Source organism: Vicugna pacos, chromosome 11 (assembly GCF_048564905.1).
Source record: "Vicugna pacos chromosome 11, VicPac4, whole genome shotgun sequence".
NCBI lineage: Eukaryota > Metazoa > Chordata > Mammalia > Artiodactyla > Camelidae > Vicugna > Vicugna pacos.
The window spans coordinates 79099920-79116767 of NC_132997.1; the positions used below are offsets into that span (position 1 = coordinate 79099920).

General features: G+C 52.5%; 2 protein-coding genes across 10 annotated transcripts in view; one reads left to right on the forward strand and one right to left on the reverse strand.

The window, feature by feature from the left end:
• Positions 1–9595, forward strand: part of NEURL1 (neuralized E3 ubiquitin protein ligase 1) — a 75887-nt gene extending 66292 nt beyond the window's left edge. Inside the window, exons 5-8 of one of the 3 annotated variants that reach the window (XM_072971822.1) lie at positions 1353–1499; positions 2043–2345; positions 2875–3107; positions 9492–9595. In XM_072971822.1, coding sequence (XP_072827923.1) covers positions 1353–1499; positions 2043–2281 — 386 coding nt within the window. In that variant the 3' untranslated portion in view covers positions 2282–2345; positions 2875–3107; positions 9492–9595. Of the gene's footprint in view, positions 1–1352; positions 1500–2042; positions 2410–2874; positions 3108–9491 lie in introns of all 3 variants that reach the window. The other 2 variants (XM_072971823.1, XM_072971821.1) reach the window with 2 other exon arrangements.
• The window catches only part of SH3PXD2A (SH3 and PX domains 2A), a 231510-nt gene continuing 220185 nt past the window's right edge, over positions 5524–16848 (reverse strand). For 6 of the 7 annotated variants that reach the window (XM_072971814.1, XM_072971820.1, XM_072971818.1 and 3 more), the window contains one exon: positions 5524–14993. In XM_072971814.1, the coding sequence (XP_072827915.1) occupies positions 13020–14993 (1974 nt within the window). In that variant the 3' untranslated portion in view covers positions 5524–13019. The remainder of the gene's footprint in view (positions 14994–16848) is intronic. The other variant, XM_072971815.1, reaches the window with a different exon arrangement.

A 16848-nucleotide genomic window follows, 5' to 3' on the forward strand; every position in this document is an offset into this window, starting at 1 on the left:
TTCATAGGCAAGATGACGTGTGTATGTGAATGAATGTGAGTTGACGGTATAAAATTGGCATACTGTGTCTAGGCACATGTGAGGAACTAAATGCATGTGTATTTGTGTATGTAATGTTGGTGATTGGAAGAGTGTGTAACTTTGTGAAATGAGAAAAAGCCAGTGGGGACTGACTGACTACTCTGGGAAGAAACCAAATGAAGATGGAATGTAAAATAAATTTTAAAAAGAATGAAAAGAAATGAGGCTAGGATGTTAAGAAGTTAGGACTGAGGGAAGATAAATCAAAGAATGAAAAGAAATCAGGCTAATGAAAAGACATCAGGAAGGAAAGATATTGGGGTGAAAATTCAGGTTGGAATAAAAAAGAAACTGGACTGGGGTGCAGAAAAAAAATCAGGCTGAGGTACACAGGTATTCAGCTACATTCACCAGGAGACACTACTCCTCAGATGAAGGAAATTATGTAAGGGCAAGGTATTCTCTTGCCTCAGCACCATCTAATAATAGATAAGTAGCTTTCCTGTGAGGCTTCCATTGCCCAAAGAGGCTTACTAGACTGGAGCAAAGGAGAAGCTTAAAAAAAAAAATCCAGGACTTAAATGTCCCAAAAGGGAAGTAGGCCAAGGTGGGTGTTGAAGAATAATCATTTAGAATTCAATATATGCTAAATAGAATTCTCCTGAGCTGTTTCGAGAATTAGCCTTCTCAACTAGCAAATTGGTGTTATGGGATCCTGACTGATTGATTCCAAAGGAAAAACAAATCAGTAATAATATATGAAGGGTAATTCTTTACCTTACAGAGGAATGCTTTGCTTTGTTGAAGGCCTACATGATCTAAGAATGGAAAGGTACTTCCTTCACTCTAAAACTACAGCCAATTTCATACTTAATGGTGAAACACTAGAAAAATTCTCATTAAAGTCAGGAGTATAATAGAGATGCCTTATAGTATTGTTCTGAAAGTGCTAGCTAGTGCAGTAAGTGAAGAAAATAAAATAGGAGATATGAATTTCTGAAAGAGATGATAATTAACGTGATACCTATTAACACTAATAAGAAAAGTCCTGAGACATCTAATGAATACTTTTAGAAACAGTGACTATTAAACGAATTAGAATGAATAACTACTAATAAAAAATACCTCATTGAGGACTTACTTGTGTGTAGGGCATTATGTTAGGGCCTGTGGAGAGTCACAGGTGAATCAGATTTCCTGATTCATGGTTTAAATAGGGAAACAAAGCTGTATTCCTGGGCAGAGAACGAATAATACTCAAGCTTTCTCCCACGTGGGGCCTCTGAGTGGCTAGTGTGTCCTTCCCTCTCTCCCTCCCTGCCTTTCTGCAGGCTCCACCATTCTGGCAGAGCGGGGCATCCCATCACTCCCCTGCTCCCCTTCTTCCACACCAACCTCGCCCAGCACCCTGGGCATCCGCCTCTCTGACCCACTGCTCAGCACGTGCAGCTCTGGACCGCTGGGTAGCTCTGCTGGTGGTAAGTAGGCTGGCCCCTTCAGTTCCGTGGTGACCATACCAGATCTCCTACCCTGAGGACCCCACCCCCACCCCCACCCCAGCTGAGGCAGGCTTGCAGCCTCTGTATCAGGACTACTGGGCCCCAGAGGAGCTGGAGACAGGCCTAGTGAACCTTAGGTGAGTGGTGATTTCTGGGCTGTATCCTATCCTGTACCCTAGCTGGGCAGCTTTCTCCAAAGGACTTCTTCAGCACAAAGAACACCAAAGGATAGCTCAGGAGAGGCCTTCCTCAAATGGTTTTGGGCCCCCTTCCTTCCTGCATCCTTCCCTCCTCCTCCTCTCACTGCCTCACTGACACCCTGGCCCCTGGTCTGGGCACTGAGGGGACAGGAGTGGGCTGCCCAGAGTGCATCCTCTTCCCTCTGGTGCTCGGGAAGTTGAGTACTAGGGCAGACAGGCTGATCCTGAAAAATGGAGGGAGGCAGGCCATGTGCTCTCTTCCCAAGAACCAGGGACCAGGCTGGGCCATGTCGCCCTGTGACTGGTGTCCTCTTGACCCCAGGGACAGCCCCCAACTCACCGGTGAGCCTGCCCGAGTCGCCAGTGACTCCCGGTGCGGGCCCATGGAGTGATGAGTGCACCATTTGCTATGAACACGCGGTGGACACGGTCATCTACACATGTGGCCACATGTGCCTCTGCTACGCCTGCGGCCTGCGCCTCAAGAAGGCTCTGCACGCCTGCTGTCCCATCTGCCGCCGCCCCATCAAGGACATCATCAAGACCTATCGCAGCTCCTAGCGCGTCTTGGTACCCAACCCCACACACCCACCTCCTGGGACTCCGGCCCAGCTCCAGCTGAGGGGCAAGTCAATAGGGCCCCTTCTCTTCTTCCTCATTTTGGAAACTCTTTTCCCTTCTCATTAAACGTGAGAACTGGGCCCCTAAAGGTATGGGGAGAAAAGGGGTATCAGGCAGGGAGATGAGGGCAGAAGCAAGTCGCCTGCTCTCCTCTGCACGCTGAGGGCTAAATGGGGTTTCAGCCTCTCCTGATCCTTCCCTATCGGGTAGATTCCCAGGAAGTCCCTTTAGCTCATGTGGCACCTTTGTGAGAATTAGAAAGTGTGTTCCTTTCTCCGGGCAGTTGTGGCCCTGAGCCTGAACATGTGGCTTGGCTAGTGGAGTATGGACTTGGACCTCAGCCTCCATTTTCTCCCTCAGCCAACTGCCCTTGAGCAGTGCACAACCTGTGCAACAGCAGCTCTGGGCATGCAGCTTCTGAGTTGTCGCCTTACTGTCTGACCTACACCTACCCTTTCCTTCCTCTTTTCCCTGCCCCTTGGGTTTGGCAGCCAGGGGTGAGAAGGCCAGTGGATACCTCTCTTCCTGGGCAGGCTGCAGCCTCCATGCCATGTCCTTCTCCTACTCACCCTGGATGGGTGGACACAGGCCCCAGAAGCCTACAGGTTCTGGGTCCCTAGCCCTCTGGCCTGTTTGAGATGTGGAAGGCCCTTTCCTGGCCATAGCCCTTCTGCCCCAATCATCTCGCTGGACACTGCTGCCCAGGGGTAGCCCCCTGGTTTGGGCTAGAGAGCAGGGTGTCTCGTCTGTCAGGTCTAAAGATCAGGTTTGTAGCTACCCTCTGACCTCTCCTCTCATGTTTCAGTGCTGTCCTGGGCCTGGCTGATCCTCGTGGAAACTGTAGCATCCCCTGGAGGGACCAGGGCCCTGGGTTGGGGGTAGAGGGGTTCCCTGGAGTAAGAACAGCTTTTCCCCTTTATTTATTTATTTATTGGGTTTACAGGGGTTATTTGGGGAAGGGGGGTGAACTCCCATTCCCCAGACCCCTAGAAATGCTGCCCTCGTAGGCAGGGTGCCTCATTGGAGGGGTTAGCAGTGGTAGTCATCACTCAGAATCTTCCCCAGACTCCAGCCCAAAAGTCCACAGACAGCTCTGCTTACCATGAAATAGAACTCCTTAAGAAGGGGCTGAATTGGGAGGCCCTCTGGCAAATTGTGTCTGTTTTATAGAGAGGGCAACACAGCCTCCGCAATGCTCTAGGGCCGGTGGATCACCCAGAGCCACAAAAGCAGGGTTATCTTAATTGACTCTTGTACATCAGGAGGCCCAGGAGCTCCCATCTCCGCAAGGACATACAATGTCCTGAGCAGGCGGAGGGAGGGGAGCCCAGCTGGCCTAGTCACTGTAGGCACAGGGAGCCTGTTCTTAGGAAAGGCTATCCACTCCCAGGAACGATGAGAAGGAAGGGGCTGCGTCCCAGCACCTCTAGCTTCTTATTCTTGATTCTGGGGTGTGGGAGTGCCCCCCAGCTGCTCTTAGGTCATAGTCATCTCAGCCCTGCACGCCCTGTCCTGACAGGCCACGGGCTGGGGTCAGCTCTCTGAGTCCTGGCCTCCCCCTAGCCTCCCAGCCCTCTGCCCCTTAGATGGCTTTTTTATGCCGACTGGTGCCTGCTTTGCCATGTGGCTGGCAGAGCATTGGATTCTAGACCTGGCCACTGACCAGTTGTGTGGCTCCGGCCAGGTCGTAGCCTCTCAGCCTCAGCTGTCACCTCTGTAAAATGACTTGGGGGTGGGGAGCAGACTTTCTGTATGACTCTAGGGAGTTCTTTGGTGACGGCTGCAGTGGGGTGGTGGTGGTGGGACAGCACAGGGGGTCGGGATGCCAGGCTGGCGCTGTTTGAACCTGCTTTGCAGTGGGCCTTTGGGAAGTCATGGTTCTACTCTGGGTGTCTAATCCCTAGTCACTGAGCTTGTGGACCCCTTCTGTGGGAGTTGGGTGAGGTGGGGCTGGTGGTAGCCCCATCCAGTCAAGGTTCCCATCTGAGAGGCAGGAAAAGTCCTTAAGTGCAGGGGCTGCGTGGCCTGAGGGTCAGGGAGAGGAAGCCATCCATCTCATTGTCTCTGTTAGTGTAGGGGGGTAGCTGCTGCCTCCTTTGTGAACTTGGGTCACCGTGATTGTGAATAAAGGTGATTTCGTACCAGCCTGAGGGCTGTGCTGTGCAGCGTGGAGGGCTAGGGAGGGCTGGTGGGTGGGAGGGTGTGTGTCTGGTGGAGACTCAGTTGTTCTGGATATGGAGGGGAGTCAACAATCAGAAGACTCCCCGGAGTGAGAGAGGGGGCAGTGGCTGGAGCTTGACCTGGGGCTTAGGCAGCAGGGGCTGGAATGCCAGGTGAACCTTGCAAGCTGAAAGGGAGCAGCCACTGCCCTTTGGTGGTGGTGTCCCCAGGTCTGTGAGGAGCAGGGGTGGTCCATGAGGCCTGCTCCTGTGACCTTTGTGGAGGGGCAGCGCCACCTAGGGACTGAAGAGAGGATGGCAGGTCCTCCACTCGGGTCAGCAGAGGCTGTCCATCCCGTACATAAGCCCAGACCCCTGCCTCTGTCTGGGAACTCAGCTGTGCTCCCACTGGTGGGTGCAGAGGCTTATCCCAGATGGGTGGCACAGCAAGGGAGGCCTCTGGCAGGGACCTTTGGAGAAACTTTCTAAATGTGCTGAGTACATCTAGGGGGCTACAGAAGCTGGGAGTGGTGGAGGGGGTCCGGGTACAACATGGGAATTGAGCTCATTTGGCAGGATGGCCCTCAGAGGCACATGGGATGCCTTCCTTGTTGCCCTCTCTCCTGGGAGCATGCTCTAGCTGCCCAGCCTCTGCCTGGCCTTGAACGGCCATGGGCTACTCCCCATACCAGGACTGCCCAGCCCTTCCCTGCTTACTGGAGTCTAGCAAAAGTAGGGGAGGGGCTGGGGCTCCAAGCTGAGGGACCATGTAGACCGCTGGATGTGGGTCTTTGGCCCCAAGATCTGCATCTCTCTCTCAAAGCCTTGGCCACTGCCCAGAAAGCCTTGCAAAGGTGGAGAAGGTGGAGGAGCTTGAGCACGCTTCTCACCAGCTGCGGGAACTTACCTGCTTCCCCCCACCCCTCCAGTGTCTGCAGTTCACGCTGCACTTGAGATAATGTGGCTTTTGCCATTCAGCTGGATGAATTTTCTGGTGGCAGGGAGAATCAGGAGATGACTCTGTTCAGTTAAAAAGGCCAGAAACTTTATTTAGTTTTCAGGGAAATACAAGATGCTTGTAAACATAAACAAAATACAAAACAAAACAACCCAAATTTTACAGTCTGGAAGCATGCCAAGACAGAGTATTTTCTGCAGACCAAAGAGTCCCGTCAAAATCATAAAGGACACCTGGAAAGTGGCAGGTCAAGGGGCTGGGTCCCTTCCCCAAGGACACTGCATTTTTTTGTGATGAGAACAATTAAAAAAAAACACTATTAAAAATACTAAAAACATGGAGTCAGTTTAGCACCACCATTGATCCTGGAAATTTTTTAGCACATTTTCAAATTGCACTGAATTCAATGTCCTTTTCTTCAGTTTCTCTGCTGAGCGGGGACGAGGGAACACCTCCTTTGGACCCCACAGACTAGGCGCTGGGAGGGGTTGAGTGGACACAGTGCGGAACGCCCCAGACATCCAGCAGTTCACGTGCACCATGCAGTCCACAAACCCATGCTTCATGAACCTTCCACTCACATCTGCCTTGCTTAGAAGTCACCTTCCTGCAGACCTCCCATAACTGGCAGTGAAACCCCTTTCCTATCCTGTGTCCTGGATTTAAAAACCTGTTGCAGAGAACAAGTTACAGATTCAAGAATGGTGGCTCTGGTTTACCCTTCTTTTTCTGAAACACTAAAAGCAGTATACCTTGGTCACAGGCCACTAAAAATGGTGAGTGTGCATTGCACCCCATCTTCTAAGTCACACTAGTGAGGCAGGGCTCAGCAAACTGAACAACCACAGGCATCATCAGAGATACTCAAGAATAACTGGTGTCAACAGAAGAGCAAATGAGGTTTCTTTCCTCCCAGATACACCTGATGGTGTCTGGACCCCGAGGATCCGGGGGTGGGTGGTGGGTCCCTCCTGCATGATTCATTACGGTCACTGGTCTCTGATTCAAGCACTTCAAGAGACTAGCTCTGATTGGACAAAGGCAGGTGGGCAAAACCAGCCTGGAAACTGGGAGATGGATGACTGTTCTAGAGCCAGGGCCTCCAAACTCAAAGATTGGTTTGTTACCGGCAACTTCCCTCTCCACTGAGTAAATCAATGACCATTAAGAACCTCTCAGGGACCCAACCTGTGGCCCAACAAGTAATTGTTTCCTCAGGCCAGCTTATTCTACAGCCAAATCTCGGGGCTTTTCCAACCTGCTCTGGTGGGACCCTTGGATGTTGAATCACTAAATTCCCTTGCTACCTGCTGTCTTCTTCCTGAAACATTCAGAATTGACTTCTTCCTCCTTTCTAATAAAGACACAATTCCAGACTCCAAGCCCTCTGTCAACCTTCTCACACTTTTCCCTTTCTGCCTAGAAGACATCCTCTTCCGGAAGCCACTTCCCAGGGAAGGGAAGCCCCAGCCACCCCAAACACGCATGCACCCATCTCACCGACGTGCCTCTCACTCACTTCCAACATGCTCGATCCATACTTTTGCTTTAAAACAACAATTCTTCCTTCCTTCCTTTCTCTCACTCTCTTGCCTCCTGAGATCCAGCCCATTAGCCAGGGTAGAAATGGGAGCAAAGGAGGGAACTTCATCTCAGGGACTCATTCTCTAAGGCCACTAAGTTCTGGGATGGGAGAAGGGGCTGATTGTCTGGGTGAAGTACAAACTCAAGATTAAAAAGATAGGGTAGGGGAAAGGGGATTGCAGGGTAAAACCAACTTTATAGGCAGGTTGGGATCAAGCCCTTGGAAGGCAGAGTCCTGCACTCAGTCTGTAAGCACCAAAGTGCCCAACTTCTGGCCTGGGGACCCAGGTACATGGGACAAAACAGGAGGGATGCTAGTATCAGTGGGTTTGTTCTTCCTGAAATGAAGCTATGTCTCTGACCCTGTTCTGTCACTGCTCTGATCAAAGAGCTCGACAACCACAGAGCCCACCCCAGACAGGGATTGTGATTTAGGTAAAAAACTCAGTAATGTCAAGGGGGAGCCCTGCACACGATTCCTGTGACGAGTTCAGTCGGGGCCTGCAGTCTAGACCAGAAGAGGTGATGGTGCACAGGCAGGTCTGCTGAGCTCCCCATGACCAAGTTCCCACCCTGACCCGCCTGACCCGCCCTCAGACACACAAGAACTGAGGGCCAGCAGCTCCCGTGCCACGGGGATCCCCGCAGTGGTGACACGCACGGCAGAGGCTGGGAGGTAGCCTGCTAGACACACGTGTGTGGGCAGGTGACCCAGTGTAACCACCTCAGCACGTCCACACCCAGCGGCATTGCTTCCACATCTTCATTTTGGAACCTGGGACGATGGCCTGGGCTGCTTCTGCTAGATCTGTTAATGCCAGTGTGAAGTTTCCAACTAAATACTTAATAAAATAATAACAACAACAAAAAAAAGACACATTGCACTCTCCAGCCAGAATTACGCGTGTGAATAACACATACAATTGCTGCCAGAAGCTGAGTCCCGTGGGGCCTGCCCAATGCCAAGGACTTGTTCAATGGAGACAGCTTGCCCAGTATTTTTTTCTCTAACCCCATGTTATTTAGTCCAAGTGGGAAATTACCAACACTCGCACGTGTGCACACGTGTGCACAAGCACAACACACACTTCAACAACACACAGCCCTCAAAAAAGTGAGGGAATCTTAATTCTTTAGCAATGTGGATGATTCTCTTTCCACAGAGCTCTGCAATAAGGTTCTCAAAGATTTGGACACATAGATGTATACACTCCAAGGAGAGACACCCACACACACAGGGGCACAGTCCCGCTCTGGGCACGCAGATTCGTATTTGTACAGAAATTCACCAAATGGGTTGGAGCAGCAAGCGTACAGTACTGGAGGTGGAGGGGACAAGCCAGTAAGGATGTCCCTGTTGCCCTGACGGGCAGAGCTCCAACGGCTTGGACCCAGAGACTTCCCATCCTGTTGCTCTCTCTACCGGTACCCAGTTAAGAGGTGGTGGTTTGGTACCTGTTGTGGGCAGCTCTGTCTGCAGGGACCTCAGCGGGCTCCTCTGATGCTTCTCTGAGACCTTGTGAGGACTGTCGGGGTGTTGAGCAGACACAGGGCTCACACCTCAGGCTGAAGTCATTGAGATGAACGGGTGGCCCCGGCTCAGCGCCAGGCCCAGCTGCAGGCTTGTGGGAACTGCTGTGTCACTGGGGATGTCAGGCTCGAGGCACCCACATCCCCCCAAAAAGGATTTGGTTATATCTAGGGTTCCTGCCCATAAACTGCACTTGAGGTTATATAGTTTTAAGAAAACTCAAACATACACCAGAAAGATCATGACCCAAACATCAGGAGGCTGGGGTGAGAGAGGGCTGCTGAGGGTGATTTTCAGGACAGGTCTTTCTGAGCAGCTGGCTGAAAAACAACAGAAATGAAAACACGGAATGGTTCCTGGAGATCCTTGCTCTGTGCCGAGGGCTGGGGCTCTGGAAGGCCAAGCGCCCCATGCCGCTTCCCTGAATCCCTTTCTTGTGGGTGGATGACACCCAGCAAAAGGGGCTGCCCTCTGGCAGGGACCTCTGCCATCTTGCCAGAGAAGAGGGAGGGGGAGGGAGGAGTAAAACATCAATACCCAGGTCACCTGTCGGCTCCACAGCTCTGACTCCTCCAAGCAGCCCCACCTCCCCTGGCGACAGACCAGGCCTCCCGCCACTGTCCCAGCAAGCCCTGGCATCCCTCTGATAATATTGCACTTTTCCTGTCTCTCAGATTGTTTTCATTTTCGATTGAGAATGCAAAGTATTTGGGGGGGAGTGAGTAACCTTAAAGAAACAATATATTAGTTAAATACAAAAACAGGAAAAGTAGGGATTACTTTATCTTCTTTTTTTCCTTAAAAACAAAACAAACTACCAAACCAAGGTCTAAACTTAAATAGTTCTACACCTACTCTGCAAATACTAGTAATATGAAAATAATGCTTGACTGAAATTCCCTTGTCTTTTTTCCTTAGATGATAAAAGTAGTAACATGCCTTGCTGAGGAAAGCAACGGATATAAACGCCAGTAAAATACGCTGCTCTAACATCTGAAAGTGATTAAAACGATTCTATATAATGCCTTCGTCAAGATGGAGAATGGAGGAGGAAGACAGAGGAGCCTGTGGGGCCAGGCTGGGGGTAGATGCAGCCAAGGGCTGGTGAAGAGGGTCTGGCCACAGCTGGGGCAGATGGCACACCCACTGTTCAGCTTGTCCCTTCTGGCTCCCTCTTGCTGCCTCCAGGGTCCCTTGGCCTAGTGGGAACAGTATGGTGGGGCCAGGGAGCCCAGCCAGGCCCCTGTTAACAAGTGGGAGAGAGATGAAGACATTTTTTTCCCCTTGTAATAAAAGAAAAAAGTCTTTAAACTGAAAGAAAAAGCACCAAATGATGCATCTTCGGGCATTATATAAACTTCAATAATGACCTCAGAAGGGCTCATTATGATTAAAGTTGCAGTATACAGCAATACAACGTCATTTCACATTTTCAATCGCAACTAATGGAAAACTAAGTTTGGACACTGCTGAGATTTCATTTTTCTTTTTCCTTTTTTAGTCCAATCTGGTTTTCCTCCAGGTGGGTCAGAGCCACAGGCCCCTCCCTCCTCCACCTGCTGCCAGCAGTACCCTCCAACATCACAAAGCAGCTCAGTAGCTCTAGGGAAAAGCCTTCTTGCCCTGGGCACGGCTAGGAGTCCAGGGGCACAAGGCCTGGCATCCCCTGGCCATGTTTGAGAGGGACTGGCATGCACCCTTCTTGCTTCAAGTATTAATATTCTCTTTGGGTTTGCAGGGTTTGTGCTGTGCTGTGAATTAGGGGGTGATGGGAAGGGCGAGGGGCGAAGACGGGGCACGGCAATCCCTGTTCATTGCCCAAATCTACACGCTGTCACCAGGTGGCAGCATTCCCCACTTTTCCTGGATGCCTGAGCAACTCCCAGCCATCCTTGGGCTGGTTGTCTCAATGTAAACATGATGACCACACAATAAACTCTAATGAGGGGGGTGGGAGAGTGGGGAGGAGTGCAGGGAGGGAGGCAGGGGGAAGTCTGCCATTAACTAGCTATGTGATTTGGGGGAAGCTAATTCCTGTCTTTGGGCTGCAGTAACAGGAGGGGATGGGATGGAGTGACCTTGGAGAGATGGTCCTTGGAGGCGGGTGGGGAGCTGGGAGAACACAGGCCTCATGGGTGGTAGAGAGCCCCACGGGGCGGTACAGACACTGAGGAAAGGCAGGGAAAGACAGGCCCTGGGGAGCACTGTGGTCCAGTCCGACTGAGATGCTCTGTGCTTGGCAGATGCGTCCTGCACTCCTTCCTGGCCTGGCTGGCATGTTACTGTTTGAACTGGCTCAGTGCAGACATTGAGGAGTGAGGCCGCTGGGGCCCTCCCCCTGGAAGATAGCTACGTGGAAGGTCCTTTAACCTGACAGTCACTCTACTTTTAAATTTTATTTTAAATAATCATAAATTATTTTTTTTAATAAATAATGTGCTGCTTAAAAATGAGAAAAGTATATACTGCATCTTTAAGTAATGCACTTTGCTCTGGGTTTCTTTCCACTCCACCTTATTAAAGTGCATTAATTAAAAAATAATGAACCACTTCTTTATCATTATTGTTCAAATAAGTCCAAATAATATTACTATGAAGACACTACACCACTACCATTAGTACTGCAATCTAGCAGATTAACTCAACATCCTGCTCTATTTAATACTGTCCAGCAGAAGAAAAGAACTAATTTCAATTTTAAACAAACTCACAAACAAAACAAAAGGAAGCAAAATCTCACCACGGCCCTTCCAACAAAGAACAGGAGCAGTTTGCTGAGCTGCCAGGCATCAGTACTGCGAGGGAGGAGGGATGAGGGCGCAAGATGGTCCCGTACTGCTCTTCAGGCAACAGACACTGCCTGGGTGGGGAGCAGGGGTGGAGGAAGGTCCCTTCGTCCTCAGTCCAGGATCTGGCAGCTGAATCAGCGGCTGTGAAGCCGGATCTGTCTGCAATCAAAGGCACGTGTGGAAATCCACTCCCAGCGAAGGGTGAGTCCTTGGGGAGGCCGCTTTGGCCTCTTGAAACATCAGCGATTGAAAGACACCACCCAGAGTTGATGGGGACTTTATTCTCTCCCTTCTCTCTTCACAGGGGCACTGCCCCTCGAGAAGACCAGGTCGGCTCCTGGCCCAGGGATCTTTGTCTTCTCAGGTGCCTGCAGCATCACTTGCAGGCCAGGGGGTGGCTGGTGGTATCTGCCCAGTGGGGTCCCTCGGCCCAGGGTCGGGGTGACAGCTGCTTCTCCACAGGCCACGCGTATTCGGGTCCTGCCCAGGCAAGAGAACGAATGCTGCCCCTCTCCTGAACACCACGCCCCTCCCCGGGGAGGGCTTTACCCTAATGAGGTTGGGCAAGGACCAGGAGAGCAGCGTTTCCACTTTGCCACGCCTGGGACCAGGGCTTCTCCAGCCTGAAATCCCTCCGGCAAGTGCCAAGATCTGGTACTGTCTACACAGTGGAAACCAAATGAAGCGACTTTGGATTGTGGAGAGGGAAAACACAAAACAAACCAATCTCTCCACAAGAGTACGACAGAAAGGCCATCCACCACCCATCCCATCCCATGAGGCTGACCGCCCTTGGGCCCCCAAACCACCCCTAAAATAAGACCAAAACCCTAGGCCCGACAGAGAAGCCCCAAAGCAATACACCTCTCCCGAAACATGCAAAGGAACTGCCCACCCAGAAATACCTAAAATAAAGTCTGTGCAGACTATGAAAAGACCGACGGCTCTGCCCACCCCCTCTGTAAACCCCGGGGGGTGGTGGTCCTCCACCAGGTTGTCCCAGGCAGGGCGGCTGGCTTCCCAAGGCCAGCTGCAGTGATGGCTAAGAAAGGCGGTCCTTGCTGGCACCGGGGAAACTGCCTTTTCTTCAGTTGGCCCTGGGACAGCCTGAGCTCACAGGGGATGCGTCTGAGCCCCAGGGCCAGTGGTGTCTCTGACCACACCCACCCGTGGCAGGTGGCAGTAATCCCTGGGAAACTAGAGTAATTCACGAACACAGATTAGGATGATACAAGTGCTACCTCCGGGGGCAACATGCCAGCAGCTGAAACCAGGCTAAGCAGAAGCAGGGCACAGGAGGCCCCCACAACCACATATTTTCCAGATTTGCAGCCAAGGCACAAAATAGGGTTTCCCACACGGCCTGTCCCAAATGGCGCCAAGTCCGTCAGCAAAGCCCCCAAGGTGCACATGTGGGGCTCAGCTTTCTTGCCTCTGGTCCCAGGCTTCCCCTGCCCATTCCCCTCCCTGCTTATTGTGGGCACCCCTCCCTGCCCCAGACCCTTTCAGCTGGGGGACAGCCTGGAGGGGTGCATCTTTGAGGTCACACATTCTACAGGTTTAATGTTGTCCTCCCCCACCCCCTCCCATTTTCCCTTTCCCTTTGTCTTATCTCGCAGCTCACCCACACTAAGGCTGGAAGGACCCACGGCCCCCATTAGTTCTTCTTCTCTAGGTAGTTGGAGGGCACCCAGCCTTTGAAGGGCTTCACCCCATCCAGGATCTGGCAGTACCACCAGCCATTGGGGTTCCTCTCCAGGACCTCCATGGACACGCCCTCCTGAAAGCCCGCTGTCTCCTCATCCCCCTCGTAGTCTGCGATCGAGACGTACACATCTTTGAGGTTGTTGTGGATGAACTGGGACTTCTCAATGGGCTTGGGGCGCACGGGGGACACGGGGATGCCGTTGCGCTGGGTGGGCAGGATAGGGGTGTCTGAGCCCTGGCTGGCGGCCCGTTCGGCCAGGCGGCCCTTGGCCTCTGCAGCTGCTGAGCGGGCAGTGCTGAAGGAGGAGTTCCGGCGGACGCCTCGCAGGCTGTCGGTGGCTGTCAGCGACTCGTTCCTCCGTAGGGCACAGGACAGGTTGCTGTCCTTGGGTGGTGGGGACACAAACACCGACTGGGGCCTCACTGCCACCTGCCGCACACCATTCCTCATCTTCACCGCCCCGGCACCCGAGGTCTTGACAAAGCCCCCAGGAGGCTTGGAGGGGATGGGTGGTGTGGCCCTCTTATTTTGGTTGACGGTGTTCAGCGCTTGGACCCGCTTCTCGATCTTTTCCAGGCTGTCTGACTTGCCCTCATTCTGCTTGCTCCTGGCAGTTACTGTATCCAGCTCTTTGCCTGGGGGGTCGGGTTGCTCGTTTTCGCCAAGCACCAAGTAGTGGGAGGGGGCCCAGCCCTCCAGCTCTCCAAACCTCACATACCACCAGCCGCTTTCCAGCTTCTCAAGCACCTGCACCTCCACGCCTGCGGGGAAGCTGATCTCTGAGTCCTGGACCTTCTGGTAGGCACTACATGTCGTGTAGGAGGTGGCCTGCCCTTCCTGCCCCTTCTTGGTGGAACACGACGGGGTGGCAGCTGGGAGGGTGATGAGGTCGGCCGAGCCTCTCCTGGACCCCTCACTGGGGCCCTCGAAGGCTGTCTGGGGGGGCAGTTCCGAATCTTCGCTCTTGGAGCCCTTGAGGCCACCCCGGAGCTGACCCGTGGGCCTCAGCTGGCGCCGTAAAGTGCTGATATCCATCTTCTCTTGACTCTGGGACTCTGCGCGGTTCAGGAAGGGCTTGGGCCGAACTGATGGCTTGGCCCGGGCACAGGAGGTCAGCCCAGCCTTCAGGTCAGTGTCCTTCTTCACCCCAACCTTAGGAGTGCCGCGGATTCCCGCATCCGAGGCAGAACGGGGCTTCAGGTCCCCACTGTTCTTGGACAAGGATGAGGAGGAAGAGGAGGAGGAGGAGGAACAGGTGGTGTTGATGGTGATGGATGAAGAAAAGGAGGCTGAGGAGTGGTTCTTCCCCAATTCTGCCTGGGCATTCTTCTCTGCTTTGAGCTTTAGGAGTGATGACGATTTGGGGGAGCCTGATTTGGGGGAGTTTTTCCTGGCAAGGGACAGCGGGGAGCCGCCTGGAGAGTCACTGTCACGGGAGGAGCGTCTGGCTGATAGGGCATCCTCTGCACACGGCCGGAAGCCCTCGTTCTCATAGATGGTCTCTTCCTCCAGGGCCACGTCCTCAGCAGACCCACCCACCTTGAAGTGGGCACGCTGCAACGAGGAGGCGGGCGAGGGCCTGTGGGGCTGGGCTGGCCGCCTGTCCCCCGAGCCACCATCTTCTGCAGGCTCCTCGCTCAGCTCTGGCTCTGAGTCAAAGCCAAAGGCAGGGATGTCATACTCAGGCTCCTCGTACTTGAACCTCAGCGGAGACTCCTGGCTCTCGCCAGCGCCCACTGGACCCTCCTCGGCCTCCTTGGGCTTGCTGGGTGGCGCCGGCGGGGGCACCTTGGGCCGTGTTAGGGTGCTCGTGCGGCGGCTCAGGTTGGGCTTCTTGCGCTTATCAATGTACGACGCCGGGGCCCAGCCCTCCTTCTCACCGATCTGCACATACCACCAGCCACCTGAGTTCTTGTCGATGACCTAGGGAGAAGGGGCGGACAGGCCAGTGAGCTGGGAGGATCGCTGTGGCCCTAAGATGTGCTAGGCTAGGAGCTTCATACTTTGGCTCTAGGAGACATTATCTCCATTTCACAGATGAGCAAACTGAGCTGGGACCTAAATTAGTAAGTGATGGGTTCTATCATCTCCTGGATGGGGAGAGCTCCCACTCTCCAAGGGCCACCCTCCAGCTCCTCCAAGTCAACACCCTGGTCAAGCTAGTCTTCATTACAGATCCTCACTTCTCCTCCTGCTGAGCTAATACACTTAGAAGATACACTGTTCCCAGTCCCTACAAAACCCAACTCGCCATGGACCCATGTGTACAAAAGACTGCCATTCTACCACTGCCATCCTTGTTTCACTCCCATATTGCTAGGTCCTCCCTCAGTGACCCCGGAAAGGGTCTCTCAGGTCAGAAGAGAACAGGAGGGTGCAGGTGAGTGGAACTGGGAGGTAAGGCCTAAGGCCAGAGCCTCTCTGGTTTGCCCACTGCCTGTGGTTACTTCATAACATGTGGGATCCCACTGAAATCCCACTAGCTGAAGAAATTTCTTTGGAATGGTTTCCAGTGGAATGGAAAGCTTTCAGTCATTTCCATGTTAGTATAAACTAGTTCAAGGAGCTGCCTTCTTAACTTCAATTTGAGATTGGCTAAAGGCTATGAGTGTGGTTGCTGGTTGTTCTGAGGTCCATTTGGGTTAGGGAACATAAATGGAAGATGCAGTTGGCCCTCCATGGTGGCAGGTTGTATATCCATGGATACGGAGGGCTGACTGAATTGTGCCATCTTATATAAGGATCTTGAGCATCCCGGGATTTTGGTAACTCTTGGGGATCATGGAACCAATTCCCCACAGATACCAAGGGACAACTGTAATTTTGGACTGTGGAACATTCCTAGAGGAAGAGGTCCCAGGGAGGAGAAGGGAAGCACAAAAACATTAGCACTGGGGGAAGTGGGGCGAAGGAGGGAGGATAGAAAGAGACTACCAAAGGCAAGCCCTGTGTGAGGCCAGCCCTCTGCAGCCCCCATCCTTCCTTTTGTCCTATATTCCATCCTTCGCTCTGCCCACTCCGTACTCAAAATTTATGCCTGGGTGGATCCTCAGTATGAGATTTCTCTTATATTATGAGCTTTGTAGGCTCTTCTGGAAGCATAAGCACCATGGAGAGAATGATTTCTCCTGAAAATCTGGTTCTAAGTTCCAGACATGTGCTGTAACACATTCACACTAGGAATCACCCACTTCACTAGACAGAGACTGCCCAATTACTTGTCTGACAGTTTTACAGGTATTAATAGGATTTAGCTCCATCACCACACAGAGCCACTCAGGAGAAATGACTGAGTCACAGATCTTCTCTGGTCCCAGGAATGCCATGTTCAGTGCCAGCCACAAAGCAGAGTTTCAGAAATGCTAGGATATGGGCCGGGAGGGAGCATGACAGGGTCTGTCACTCCATTTGCAGAGAGAAATGATCAAAGCCTGGGGGAGAAGCGACTGCATCAGATGTCAGAGGGGCCTGTGGTGTGGACGTAGCCAGAAGCCAGGTCCTCAGTATCTTACTCCGGCTGCCTGGACCACATTCTTCCAACAACAGTGCTTCCTACTGTGGGTTTTGCGGAATTCTGGCCCCCAGGTGCACCTGGGAGAGGATGTCTAGGCAAAGCTGCCTTTTCTGGTCCCCTCTTGGAGACACATAGTGACATCCCCATATCACAGGCTCTGAGAAGTTATGCAATTCAAACAACAAAACCGGTTGGATTTTGTTTAACTCACTGTCTTCAGAACTCATTCGATCCCAGAAGCCCTTTGTTTCAAGGCACCCCAGC